At 40.3% G+C, this 15211-nt stretch overlaps 2 protein-coding genes across 3 annotated transcripts in view; one reads left to right on the plus strand and one right to left on the minus strand.

Moving 5' to 3' along the window:
* The window catches only part of LOC117213028 (tubulin polyglutamylase TTLL4-like), a 238013-nt gene extending 223013 nt beyond the window's left edge, over positions 1 to 15000 (minus strand). Inside the window, exons 1-2 of one of the 2 annotated variants that reach the window (XM_033458460.1) lie at positions 14900 to 15000; positions 13641 to 13698 (exon numbers count right to left, since the gene is read on the minus strand). The gene's annotated coding sequence lies outside the window, so the exon portion shown is untranslated. The other variant, XM_033458523.1, reaches the window with a different exon arrangement.
* LOC117213265 (enhancer of split m7 protein-like) lies at positions 10642 to 13300 on the plus strand. Its single transcript, XM_033458654.1, has 2 exons — positions 10642 to 11633; positions 11837 to 13300. The coding sequence occupies exons 1-2, from the start codon at positions 11559 to 11561 to the stop codon at positions 12383 to 12385; spliced, it is 624 nt and encodes a 207-aa protein (XP_033314545.1). The 5' UTR covers positions 10642 to 11558; the 3' UTR covers positions 12386 to 13300.
* Positions 15001 to 15211: the final 211 nt, after the last annotated feature.

The following is a 15211-nucleotide window of genomic DNA, read 5'->3' on the forward strand; positions in this document are numbered from 1 at the left end:
AGGTAGTGGAAATAGTTGTATCAACGAGCTTTCGTTAAACACGACTTGTTTGTACGAAAATGAAAGTATATTAATTTCAATTAGCGGGAAGGAATTTCACCAGCACTCTAACGAGACACGGCTATCGTGATTGCATCGATGAAATTTCAAACGTATCTGAAAATATACATAGACGTTGCGACATACTTATCGCAGGTATACACTTCTCAAGGATCACCGAACCATCCGAGTCTTGTAACTTCCATATACGTCTTTTAATTATCACTCGTTTTTATTCCATTTCTATTAGGTTGTCCGAAAAGTAGCTTTCTTTCGCAGACGTGTTTTTGACAACAGTGCACCTTCGCACGAACGTGAAACCAAGTCTGTGAAATATCGCCGTGTTTATCTCGACAGAACAAAACGGATCGTGCGTAATTCGACAAAATAACATCAAGCAAAATGTTCTTGCGCATCTATCGTTCCCACCACCAGAACTCATTAGTTAATTACTTGACACGACGAATCAGATCCGCAGAGTAAAGAGACAATACCCTTTAGATTTAAGCATTAGATTCAACTAGAATCGAACATACTATAAACTCTTATAATCCAAGTTACAGTACCACGCCAAAATAATTTACTTATAATTCTCAATGAGAATTGATTGTAAAAGGTCTACCAAATAAAAAAAAAAAAAAATCTATCGTTCCCTTAAAAACGAAAGTACCGAACTAATTCTCCGGTACCTGCGCTCTTATTTTTCTTCCCGACTGTATTCGGTTAGCAATTAAGCGATTGTGAATTTTATCAATACCACCTAACGACAAAATTCACAATCACTTAGTTGCCAACCGAATATATCAGCGTATATTATTTATGGGGACGTTTGAACAGGCAGAAATAATGTTGTAAGAAGCGAACCCTATCGATGAGAGGACGGTACATATTTTTGTGCGATGGACAGAGCCAGTAGCAATTAACCGGTGCTCCTTAACGAGAGCTTCCGGCTCGATTAACAAGAAATCATGAGAGTTTCGGCGACGCCTTTTTAAGTGGCTGTCGCGCTTGTCGCTTCGTTAATAAGTCGACAAAGTACTGTCTCGTGATACCAAGCGGAGGAAGGGCTGTAGGGGGATGTATACGTGTAACTGGAAACCTGAGAAATTGGCTTTCGTTCGATGAGTCAGACCGTATTTACGGTTAATCAATTTCAGACGCGAGGGACTCTTAATTGCCATATTTATTCGCAGTTATAATCGCAGCTACGTAACGCTTAAAATTTTCCCAACGTTGCTGCGAGGAATTAAATTCTCCATATAACCGCGTCTTTATCCAGAGAGTTGTTGCGATCGAATACTAAACTAACCGTGAACGAAGAAAATTGTGCAATAACGAAAGGAAATTTCATCTAATTAGCTGTTTTTAACTTTATCGACGAGTTTATTCAGCTGGAGAAAGGATATGTCTTTAATCGGAGCGTATACGTTCAAATCTAACGTTTCTTCTTGGTGTCAGCTTTTCAAAATTCGATAAAATTCTCACGATTATTCGCTAAATGAGACGAATTTGAAATTTTCTCACATGGTAGTTTAGATTTAATTTTAAGCTGAGAAGATTCATTTTAAGAAGAGGAAGATTACGAGCAACGTGCTCGGTTAAAGACAATAAATTTCAAACAATTATCGTTGACAATGAAACGATGGCGAATATCTTAATAAGGAATTCAGGGGTGAGATTTCATCTTTCGCAATTTCTGTAAAATTATGATTCTTATTTACCTCGGCTTCTCTCATTTTTAAACCAAGTGGACATGTTTGTACATTGATCTCGATCGAAAAATGCGTTGTTGTCACTATGTAAGAAATTATACGTAAGGAATTTATAATGGCTGCTGTTGGACTACATTCGGAACACGGTCTGCAAGCAATCGAAGTCACGAGAGAACGATAAATGCCGTCGCAAATTACGAAGAAATTAAATGGACGAAACGCACATGTAACGCAGCGTGAAACGCGACATGTGCATACGAATTTCGTTCGGTCATCGTCGACGACTTCCTTAAAGGGTCTCTCGTCTCAATTTCGAAAGAAATTATGAGAACCGTGAGTCAGCTCTGCTGGAATTTCAGGATAAGGAACGGCCGCGTCTATCAAATATACCTGCGGACATATCCGGCGTAGGTGGTCCTCGGTTACATTTCTGAAAGCTGCGTCACGGTCAACGTTAAACGGCAAAATCCATCCTAATCTCCTTGCCACGTCGAATAACCAAAAAGGATTCCTCAGATTTCCCGTCCTGATTCTTCCTTTTTAATGGCTACGTAGCTACGTATTCGGAATTTTTTTACACGAGAGATCTAGCTATACGAAACACGTAGCGGTAATGGCATAAACTAAAGGATATATCCCACTGACGCACACGGTGCGTCCGTATAAATGGTTACTAGACGCAATTCTTGCGATTTTGGCTTCGAAGATCGAGTCAGGAAGCGACTAAGAATTGTTATTATCCAAACTAAAGATATCTTCTAAGCAGCAGAAAAGGGGGAGGAACGACAGGGAGGGAACGACAGTTAGAAATAAGTAAAGGCAATATAAGAGATGTAATCTTCCAAAGCCGAAAGGCACGGACTAAGATTAAATAAATAATAAATAATAATAACTAAAGATATCTTCTATGAAAGAGATATACGCGGGTAAAGTACGAGTGAAAAGATACGCGATATCAAAGGCGAATAAATTCTTGACAATTTGAACTAGCCAAATAACAACAATTTAGACTGATTTTGCAAGTCTTGCTTGTTCGTCTACTAACACAGAACCGGATTACTCTATGTCTCTTTGACGAATTACTTGTAAAACTTACTTCCGCGATGAAATTAATACTTCTCTTACATTTTCAATACTAAACAGATTATGTATTAGACGAGCGAAACCGTAAAGTACTTAACAGTGATATAGTAGTGTTCCCGAAATAATAAAGCTAAAATGAAAGATTCAGATTTATAGACTTACAGCGTTAAACGGTACATTTGCAGGTAGAAAGTAGCCGAGAAGCGATTTTCTTGGAGTAATTTAGTCTGGTCGAAAAGGAACTGCCTGAAGATCGTTTCCTTTTATTTCTACACTACCAGCAATTTATACCGGTCATTGTTTGCCCGTGGGTGGAAAGAAGAAAGACGAAGATGAGAGAAGGCCTTTAATTTCCAGTGTCTCAGGCCCGTGCTCGACACAATGCGCCCTGTTCCTTTTCAGCTTCGGTGTCCTCCCCCTTGAGCGCAGACCGACGGCTGCGTGCTATACGCGTGGGAAAACCGAGCACGTGCGCAATCTTCAACATAAGACCCCACAATGGACGCCTTTGGGGCCCTATCGGAGCCACTTCGTGCCCCTTCTTTCAAGACGTTGGCTAGCTGTTCTCTCCCTCTATCGATTTTAACTCCTAACGTGACACCAACTCGTTTGCAATGCCCATCGAAATGTTCCACTTTATGCATTAAATATATTTATTTATTTGTTGGGATTGTTTATTCGTGTAAATTTGACCGTAAAATTCGTATATACAAGTCATTGTATAATAGTTGTATTTCACATCGAGACATTCCAGCTTATCTTTCGTATAATTTTCTAATTTTTTCTACACATTTTACCGTAGAATTTTTCACGCACATCTTTCGTATTCGTCCATCTTCGACATCATGTTCCGCGTGGTTTGTCAATTTTTTGCACGGGACCTTTCTGTGTTTCGAAATATTTAATTTAAAGATTCTCTGCGAAGAATCGATACTCATCGCTTGAAATCGATATTCTCGACATAAAATTTCTCTGACACGGCGAGAAACGTTGATCAGATGCTTGCAAATCAGCTTGAATGGATGAAACGCGTAACGATACGACACGCAAAAATTCTCAACAACCGAGCATCGGATGTCTGATATGATCAATAAGCAATTCTACCTCGCTATTATGCGATGACTCGACGCACGTGCTGAAGTCCTCAAACAACTCGTTAAAATCACATTCAGTCCGTACACTCTCGCACAATGGTAATTCGATTCATGTTCTTCGTGTTATTTTACGTTTGATATTTTCTTATGAAATATCCCTGAAATCGTAAGCGCGAACATTTGCCCGTCATTCGTCTGACAAAAACAAAATAATAATTCTACTTAGTACCTGTCCAAGCCTAGCAATTTATTATTTGAACATAAAACTCTCCTTCTATTCCTATTAAATTCACAACAAAGTATATATCTTTTATTTAAAAAAAAAAACACCGCAGACGACGAAATTTTCCAAAAAAAAAAGAATGAAATTTTGCTGTTCAAGGATGCCGATGATCTTCGTGTTATTTTACGTTTGATATTTTCTTATGAAATATCCCTGAAATTGAAAGCGCGAACATTTGCCCGTCATTCGTCTGACAAAAACAAAATAATAATTCTACTTAGTACCTGTCCAAGCCTAGCAATTTATTATTTAAACATAAAACTCTCTTTCTATTCCCATTAAATTCACAACAAAGTATATATCTTTTATAAAAAAAAAAAAAAAAACACCGCAGACGACGAAATTTTCCAAAAAATAGAATGGAATTTTGCTGTTCAAGGATGCCGAGTTCCAAGTAAACAAGGGGTATCCTGTTGCGCGATTAGTATTATTTTGATGGGGGGAAAAAAATGAAGAGGTGGAAGGTCGAAGGAAGCTAGGCGATTCAGGTTTTACCGGAAGATCCTGCGGAAGCGGAGCGAGGTCGCCGTGCGTACACGGAAGTGATGACGTGTGTCGGGAGCGGGTATTGCGAGCACGTGCCATGAGGTAGCATTCAATTAAAAAAAGAGGAAGGGCAGAAAAGGCCATTTAAATAGGGCGAAGTGCACACGGTGTGTGCACAAGCCGCCAGGTGAACTCGACATTCCGTGAGAATGCTCTCACTTCTCCTCCTTTTTTTCTCCTCTTGTTGTTCTTCGTGGTTACTCGGAGCGAACAGTAGGTCAGAAGGTCCGGCGTGTTTGCGTCAGGAGATGCTAACGGCACAGCATGCAAATTTTACCTCTTCTAAACACGAACAGCCCGGCGAACGAGCATGTTTCGCTCGAAAGAATTTCCACAATCCCTTTCATCCACTGATCCTCACGAACGAATTTTAAACATTGTTTCACCCTACGGTAAAAATATCGATTCGCTTTTCTTCCAGACAAATGAATTCACGTTTCGAACGCAAAAAAAGAGAACTCTGGTTTTTGTGGAACAAAGTGACTCGATGTTTACGTCTTTACGTGATTAACTTTCATCTGCGAACTTACAGTCCTCTTGGGACTCGAGTCTTATTGAACGTCGGGTTAATACACGGCGATACAATGAGAAACAATAGCGAAACGACCAGATCACATGGTAACTGGGTAATCGATACCATGACAATAGAATATGGTAAGTATAATAAAAACAATCCACCATAATGGTAAAGACGTTCCAGATGTATTTTCTTTGCTCGTGCAAATACAGAAGACCCGAAGAAACTTTGAACAAATGTTTAATTAGTCTCCAAAGTATGGATTTTCCTCAGCTTCGTCGAAAATATGAGATTCCATAAATATCAGCCATCTGTTACTTACTTACGTACACAAAAGCCGCTATAATTTCCTATTAGGCTTCGTCTTTCACCGATTTAAATAATAAATAATACTTTGACGATCAACGACATCGAATTAGGTAACAGCGAATCCACGAGGGGAGGGAAAAAAACTATCATAAGGAACAGTAACAAGTATACAATTGTTATCCATGGGTGTAGCCCCTATGAAAACCCCTGAGATATTAGCTAACCGGAAATCGACGCGTGCGAACCGATGTCACAGGGGTTGATATTCGAGATAGAAAAGAAGGGGATCACGATTTCGTTGGCACGAGCCAAACGACTGGCGACATATGTTCACCAACAGCTGATATACTTGCTAATAAGTCTCTCTCTCTTTTCCTCTTACACGTCGTTGGAATAAATGATAACCGCGAGCATACACGAAACATGGGAAATTTCATGGCTGTGAGAAAACTTGTTAACGCCGCACGTGTTCCGTGATCCGAAACGATACGTTTTACTTCGAAAGTTTTACTCTGTATGCGTGACAATGATATATAAAGTAAAAGAATATGCTGCTCTTTATCATAAATCGAGCGAGCAAATTTATTATCATTTATTCGACTAACTCAATTTTTGCAAACGTAAATATAATATAAATTAAATTACTAAATGTACCTATTTATAAATCAGGGTTAGTACTCCACTTTTTGAAAAATACAAATTAAAAATGGAACTTTTCTAATACTTTTTCTATTCTATTTTTCTAGAATTTTTCCATTCACTTCGTATTTCTACATTTTCTGCGTTTCTCTGTTTCTTCGCTTTCTAAACTAAAAAAAAAAAAAAAAAAAGAACACCATCGTTCTCGATAAAAAGAAAGTAAGTGGAAAATGGACAATTTTGTCTGTAGTTGGACGAAAGTATCGCACGAAATACGCCAAATATGGAAATATTGGAAACGTTGCGGTCACTTCCTATTAGCAAAACGTAATCTAGTCATCGTATGTATTCTTACGAGGATACATTAAACATACGGACATAAAAGATAGGTTACATGGTGAATATATTGATTGCACTTGCGTACTCTGTTACGCTTAATATGTATATATGTAGTTGGATGACTGACGTAAGTCCTACACGAGTTCAGCACGTGCGGTCATCGTCTAGAAGCTATTGTATAACGCGCGTAATCCTCCACGTGGATTAATCGAGACGTTGAATTAACTTTGTATTATTCGCCGACGCAGTTGGAACTTCTCTACCCACCCGGGTCGTGCAAAAACAACGAACAATGAACTATGAGCGGCACGTGAGAGGAAGCTGACTTGAAATCGAGTCGGCACGTGGCCGTATTAAGTATGTTTCACCGATTGGCATCGTTCTAATGGACTGTTGTCGTTGATCGCGATAATCCACGTGGGACAGATATCGTTAACAATAGTTGTACGATCCTAAACCGATCGATAACCGGACGTATTTTATTTTTTCATTCCTTTTTTTCTTATAATAAATGTTCCAACAGATTTCACGTTAATTAGAAAATTCATTTTCAAGCGTATGAGAAACATAAGAGAAACGACGTTTCGTTATTCGGTTGGATAGCGAAAAGCGAGCATTACGTAAATCCAAAAATTCGTTTCCAGACATACAGACGCGATAAGGCTACATTTTACAAAGTATAATCGTCCTCGTAGCAGCAGAGACGTTAAAAACAATGGTCGATTCGTACTTGAACGGTTCGCTAATCTCTCGCGAAATTATTTGAAATTTTGCATCGATGAAAAACAGGGAAAACGAAAGGTGCCGAATACATTGAAATATAAAATGAACGGGCAAGAGCCTGTTACTTAGGTCTTTCACTTTTATCCTCGCGATTAATTTCAAAACGAAACGAGAAAGCGAAAAGAGTGGCAAATGATCGCGCATGCTTCAGGTCGCAACGACTGCACTCGCGATAACGGTAGCCCCGTTTTGGAATGCGAGAAATGCGCCGCATTCATTCGTTTCGATTCGTCGGTGTCGTCTCGATTTCGCGCGACTGTCGTTTCTCGAACGTTCATCGGAACAATCCACTAGGTTTCAATGGGCGGCTACCGTTTTTCGGTGCTCGAACGCATCATCTTTACCGCTTTATTACACCGGCAATACGATCGCTATGAAACAGCCCTAAGACTTCAATCAACATTTTTCATTATCACTTTTTGCGCTCTCGGGGAAACCAATCAACGTATACTGTTACACGTGGAGATTTCATTTACCGGCTGGTTAAATTATGAATCGCAATCTTACAAACGAGATGGGTAACTTTATACAGATTGGAGGTAGTAGCGACACATCGAGTAATGATAATTTGTTTCGATCAATTTAACCGGTGCATTCGTCTTCGCTAGTTGTCAAGTCGACTTATTTAAATCGATTAATTTTTCTCGCGGATAATTAGACGATATAAATATACCGGTGTAATTTATGCGAGTTAAAAATCGCTTCAAATTTTGAAAGATTATTTATCAACATGCAACTCTTGCGATTAGTATTACAACAGACAAGACACGCTACCAGTATGATTTCATTACCATTAATTACCAGCTATGAATTATTTATTGTAATTCTTTACGACGACTGGAAAAAGCTTCGTCATCTTTTATCTGTCCCGTCGTTTACGACAAAAATTAATGCAACATCGTATCTCGTTATACGCGCTTCGTATAAATGAAAATATGCTCCATAGGAAATTTGACGAGCCAACGAATCCGTTCTTCGCCCCCTACACTCCGATTACGAAGAATCCTCGATATCGTCGATTCGAACTACGCCAAGTGAGAATTGCGTCGCGGAGTACGGCGAAACACGCGCGAAATATAAACTTCCCGTTTAAATGGAAATTCAAACGCAACTGACCATTGCTTACATACTTATATACGTAGAACGGCAAAACGTTAACCATTGCCCGGAGCACCAGCAGCTAATTGGAATCCGCGGATGCGAGCGACAAGGGAATGAAGCAGGTAAAAGGCTGCTGGACATCCGCGGAACAAAGAATAAGAGAAAGAAGAGACCGAGGAGTTTCGCGTTATCTCGGCATCGCGTAAGTTCTACGGAGGTGCCGGCGTCGTTAGGGACACGTGCAATTGGCTGGCTTGAAGGGAGTAGCGAAGAAAGAAAGAAAAAAGAAAAAAAAAAGAGAGGAAGCCGAGGAAGGTATGGACACGAAGACGAAGAAGAAGACGAAGAAGAAGACGAAGGATGCCTCGTAAAATCGCGGTAGCAAGAAGAAGGTGGTCGGACGAGGGAGAACCGAGACAGGAGAAGAAGGATGGAACTAACGTGCGTAATTATTCGGTGCGAACGATGTTTAAGTGCCCCACTGGCGCAGAAATAAGCGTGGTAGTTGGCAGAAAGAGCCGAGGCGAGGAGGGAAAAGATGGGAGAAAGAGGCGAAAAAAAGAATAATTGAAGGAATGGCCACGCAAACCGAGAAGGATAGAGAAAGATTGGAGGGGGGTACGAAGTGTATAATTCAGCAAAAGCCTGGACGAAATTAGTATCTGGAAGTGCTTGCAGCAAGCGGCAGGATGTACACGTGAGGCACGCCGAGTTATTCATTCCGGACGATGACTATCCAAAGCGAAGGACGATTTTACGATCGTCTTGGCGAAATTAAACCTCGGCCCGAACAAATCCACCCGAGGGCTACTTTCGACCAATTTTCGACGGCGATCAATTGGCCAAACTGAAAATCTGTAATCTTTTCGTTCGTGCGCGGCTTTAAATCGAGCCGTATACATAGGTAGATACGTTGACGCATGAAAATCACTTCTCCGAGCGTGGCGTCGCGTGTAATTGCACCGCCGACAGAGAAATTCTCGAGATCGATAAACGAAAGATTGTTCCGAGAATCGAAGAATGGCACGCACATTCGTAACTCGTTTGTATAATTTTCAAATAATCTTACGGAAAGGGATATTCGGACTTTGCAACCGTGATCATCCGGCGAAATACTGAAACTAACGATATACACAGCCTTGGGCTCATAGTCGATAGCGGTCAATTAAAAAATACCGTGTAAATAGAAAATCGTTACACCGCAGAAATTAGATCATTTTGTCGACATCGTGTCATTTATATAAACGCGCAAAAACATTTGTCGTTGAAAATTGCCTGCAGTCTCGATCGATGAACGGAATATTCGCTTAAACAGATAAACTTTTCACGCTTTTCTATTATCCGCCAATTCAGTTTGTTCCGACGTGATAGGATATCACGAGGTTTATCCGTGCATCTGACAACAAAACTGATCGCTCTTCTTCTCTTTCGTGTCGAGCGTTTAATATCAAGAAACGATAATGACTTTGTAAGCATATCGTTAAAAACGCATTTTCAGTGGTTGCGGTTCCTGCAAACGAAAAACGGAAAAAAGACAACCAGAGTACCGTTCCTTTGCAAGTGCTCTTCGAATAATGATTGCACGAGGAAAAATACGGTTACGGTTTCCTAAATAAGTGAATATAAATTAAACATGACATCGTAAGCTTCTTTCAGCAACGAAGAAACCGTAACATAAGAGTACCGTCGAACATAAATTATTCGATCGATTACGATTCTCTTGGACAAATTCAAAATTAAATCATCAGCCATCTAAAACCATATTTTCAACAAGACGAACAAGATACGTTAAATTCTCATCGAAAAAATTAGAAGGTAAATGTTCGACCGCTTCCGGAGACAAAAAGAACCTAAATAATCGTGGTATCTGTAAAAGTACGCCTCGAAGAACGATCAGACGTTAAGGTATACGTCTTAAAGAAGGCCTAGACGACCGCGCTAATTGTCGCATTCGGTAATACGGTCGGCGGCCAACGAAGACTCTGTGCTGCGCCCACGCGACACTCGTAATAAACGATTCATCACATCCTTTTCATAACGCTGAGTTTTATCGCGCAACGTTTGTGTTCGCATCCGCGGCGTGTCTCTCACGCGACACCGGAGTTAATACGCAGCAGAAAATGATTGATCAATTGGCGGAGAGGAAACGATGAGCGCGAGCGCGACCGGCTACGGTGCTATGATTTCGCGGTGACTTGGTAGCATAGACGCACGTACCGTGATTCAGTAACGTGTAACTAGTGGGATTGCGATCGGGAGGACGCCGGACTTGTGCCCAGCACGCTCCTCCAGGCTGCTCCTCTTCGACGAGGATAAAACTATCGACCGGTGAGAAGGTACGACGAGGATGAGATTACGATAAGAAGACGTAGCACGAGTTGTATACCCTCCTCGGGGCACTAGAATGGAAAAAGGAGGAAGACTAGGTGGAACGAGGAGGGGTCTCGCTCTCTTTCTCTTTTTCTCTTTTGCTGTATAGTTTACTCTTGCGGCAGAGACGAAGAGGACGTGGATACTGGGTCCTTCCGTATGAGCGCACGTTCGTGAAACAGCAAGCCGAAAGGAGTTAGGAGAGAAAGAGAAGAGAACGTTAAGCCGTGCATACCGTGGCACGACTACCCAAGGAGTATCAGAAGAGGTAGGAAATACGGGCTCGAACGGTAGGTGCAACGAGGACAAAGAAACGGTGACGATGGCTTGGTGTGGGCGCGTGTCTGGCAGCTGCCGCTTACAGGTGGTGTGCTTGCTTGGGAACCAACCTCTACGGACCGTTCCCACGGAAGGCCTGTCCCCCACTAGGGACCCTGACAGCAGCCCCTCGCCCCACCCTGCCGATGGGTCCTTGACTATATAAACTACAGCCTCGCCCGACCAGCCACCACAGTCACTGTGATCGTTCACGAAGTTCGAACGGGAGACGCGTCGGAGATACCAGTTTTTCGATACCTTTCCCGTAGAATCGACCGAATAATCATTTGCTGAAAAACTCGTTGTGTGACATCAGAGATAATAATTAGTTGGACAAGAAGTGTGATATCGCGATAAGCGAATCGTAATCAGTGCGACGTTAGTTAATCGGTGTGTGAAGCAACCCCCCGACGAAAGGATTAATCATGCAGATGCACGAGCAGATTATGATGGTTGATGGACAGGAGCAACCGATCTCCAGGACTTATCAATACAGAAAGGTAAGCGTCCTTAGGTTTTCGTCCAACGCCTGTTCTATCTACTCAAATAGATTTTCTATTCTATTGGAATATCATTGGAACTAGAATACAGTTAAACTAGAGTCGAGTAACTGCAAGCCAAACGAATAATTCCTGCAATTCGAATTAAAAGATTCGCCTTTTCAAACGATCGTCTATAATGGTTCGTTCCTTTCGATTTACAGGTGATGAAACCTATGCTGGAACGCAAACGCCGAGCAAGAATCAACCGGTGCTTGGACGAGCTGAAGGACCTGATGGTCACAGCGTTGGCTGGCGACGGCGAGAACGTGGCCAAGTTAGAAAAAGCCGACATTCTGGAATTGACTGTACGTCATCTTCACAAGCTTCAAAGACAACAGCGTCTTTCGGCGAATCCGGTGATCGACGCGGATCGATTCAGAGCCGGGTATACGCATTGTGCCAACGAGGTTAGCCGCTGCCTGGCCGCCACTCCGGGCGTCGACGTTGCCTTGGGGACCAAATTGATGACCCACTTGGGTCACAAGCTGAATTCCATGGACAAAACTGGCCCCCTAACGATACACGTGGCCGCGCCGCAATCTTCCCCGTCTTCGAGCAGCGAGCTCAGCTCCGACGAATACTCGATGCCCCTCACTCCGGCTTCCAGCCAACCGTCTCCAGTTAGAATCGACATCGAAGGCATCTCGCAGAATCATCAAGGTCTTCTGCAGGTTGCCAAACCCAACGAGCCGATCTGGAGACCGTGGTAAACAAGAGGACGAACGATCTCAACGGGCAAAGCCATCGTAGACTCGGTTAACCGAGTTCTCGATGGAAAGCAATCGGACCCTCGCTCACGGAGAAGCGAAATTACCGTGGCTGAATCTTAAGAGGAGTCCATTATGCGAAGAACCATTATCGGTATTGCAATTTTGTCTGTGATTTGAGCGAATAATTCGCGCGCCTTCGATGCAAGTCGTGACGGAGTGGAAACTTCGGCTCCTCTTCGTGGAATCCTTTTCTTCTAAAATTAACGACGGGGAAATATCATTTCCCGTAATATGTGCAAATACAGATTCCTGAAGGAACGAGGATCGAGGAGACGAAGACGAAGAAAAGGAATAGACTTAAGACTTTCTATTTGCTCAAGACACTTTGGAGTGAGACGAGAAGGAGGATCATCGAAATATCTTCCTTTTTGTAATATCGTCTTACGGATAAATTTTGTATGTTTACTAATTGAAACGTAATGACGTGCCCGCGTTAGCGGCTAGAGCTTTAATTTACTTGACAGTTAGAATTTTCTATTGTTTATTTCATACTTTTATCGAGAATATTTTTATTTTGTCCATTTTGGCGCGAGAACAGTCGTGCAACTCGACATGTCGATTATATATATGTTTCCTCGCGTCGATTACGTCACAATTTCGCGTATACATCGACTTGAGAAAGATTCATTCTCGCGCTAAAAACGTTGTTATGTGTGTGTTAACTCAGCCTGCTGTATTAATTTTTGTGTTTGACAAGCATTTGGAGATTTTGATTCTCATCGATAATTATTACTTATCAACACAAGAAAATAGCTGAGTAGAGAATCTTGTGATAGAGAAACGTGTACCTGTGATATTTACTCTAGATGTAAGAAAATTCTAGATCTTTAATAAATATATATTTCATTGAAAAGTTTCATACTTATTAATTCTTCCTATTCTCCCTCACCAATTAATTATTCTTCTGCTGTAATTAAACTCTTACGCGCAGCTTTGCATCTTTAGACGTAGTACTCTTTTTCGATCGAACAAAACAATTAATTATTGATTGCTAACTTTAATTAATATATCGTCTGCTGTTAATGCGGAAGCCACTGCATAAATTTTAATATTACTCAATATTATAGAAAATATAATTTTTGGTTAATATACATACATTAATATACTACTGAGATTCAGTCATGCGAATGAATCAAACATTACGATAAATAGAACTAAAACAATGAAGAATTGAGAAACTTCATAGTGTACTCACTCTAACAGCCCTCTCTGATGTCAAAGTAAAACATTACTTTCCCGCCACTCGCCTTCACCTGAAATCACGTAGTTCCTTAAGATTATAAATATAGCAAATTCTTCGTGATAGAACGTTGACAACAATATATTACAATACGCGTATATTGCTAAAAATATTATTTCTATAGTAATATACTCTTAGCTAATATTCTTAAATTTACAGTGCTTATTTCTCTTAAATAGCAATCCCAGTTTAAACGAATTGGAATTGCAAAGGTGATTCTCAACAGTTTGAAAACCTTTAATAATTATCATACACATATTACGATATTTTGGATAAGTTAATATTACTTCAAAATTGCGTAATGCGATACGTGTTCCAATCGTATATTATCTATCATTATCATAATCTATAATTATCTTATATAAATCTTTCGCAATCCACTTTATTATTTATATAAGACATTAACATACGATATTTTTCAAAAAATAAACTGTATATTTGACCATTTCTTGACACAATGCTTTTACATATATAAGCAGAATTAATAATAATAATAATAAGTCCACGACAGAATTAACTTTCTTCAAATACAGATATAGCATAAATATAGCAAATAGTTATCATTGAACAACAAAAGAAAAACAGTCAGTACACTCTGTTTAATCAAATGTAACAATGTCACACTGCTCCGATACGCACGATCGACACATAAATCACAATCGATACGAACAAATGGTTCCAGCTCTAAGTTAACAATTTTCGATGAATATATTCACTAGACATTTAATATTAATCACCAACTAAAATACAGCACTAAAATAATGTTTTTCAATCTACCATAATATCCGTATTGAAACACACTTTACGTGTTATAGTGTGTTACTTAATGATGCTTCGAAATGTACATGTGTGTAAAGGGTTAGGTTAGTGAAGGAAGGAAAGTACGATCCATTTCAAGCAGTACCTTAACCGAAAATATCTATATTCTTAACCACTATCGTTCTCCCACAAGCGTTCGTACGTCATTTATTATTACTGTCTGTTATTAATAAATATTATTCTCTATTAAGATTATTTACCGATCTGCAATTTATTGAAGTATCATTGTCCACACATGTGCGAGCATCGAGTAAATGAGGAAATATTTCCAGGGTATATTCATATTCCGAGGAACTTAGAGGCACGATTCGGAGCACGAGACAGATACAACAATGGATAAAAGGCAGGTAAGCACAGGAAAACGGCAAACACTCTTAAAACACGATTATACTCACTTTTCCGAGAAGGAGACCGCCACTCAGCTGTAGCACGTGTTGTCATTACAAGTGCACGACCACGCTCCGCGGCCATCTTGCGGCAGTTCCTTCAAACTCTTGAGACACAAAATGTTTGAGCATTAGTCAAATAAAATCTGATTATTTGAATTGGAATTTAATTGGTTATTAAATTTGTGAAAAATATAAAGAAAATTAATGAATACGTAAAGAAGCGAAGAAAATGGTGTTTAGTATTTTATTCAGTATATAATGGATGATTATGGTTTCTGTATCGTTTCCACTATTACCGATGCACAAATGACATCAATC

Source organism: Bombus bifarius, unplaced genomic scaffold, assembly GCF_011952205.1.
Source record: "Bombus bifarius isolate JDL3187 unplaced genomic scaffold, Bbif_JDL3187 scf7180000007966, whole genome shotgun sequence".
NCBI classification, from domain to species: Eukaryota; Metazoa; Arthropoda; class Insecta; order Hymenoptera; family Apidae; genus Bombus; species Bombus bifarius.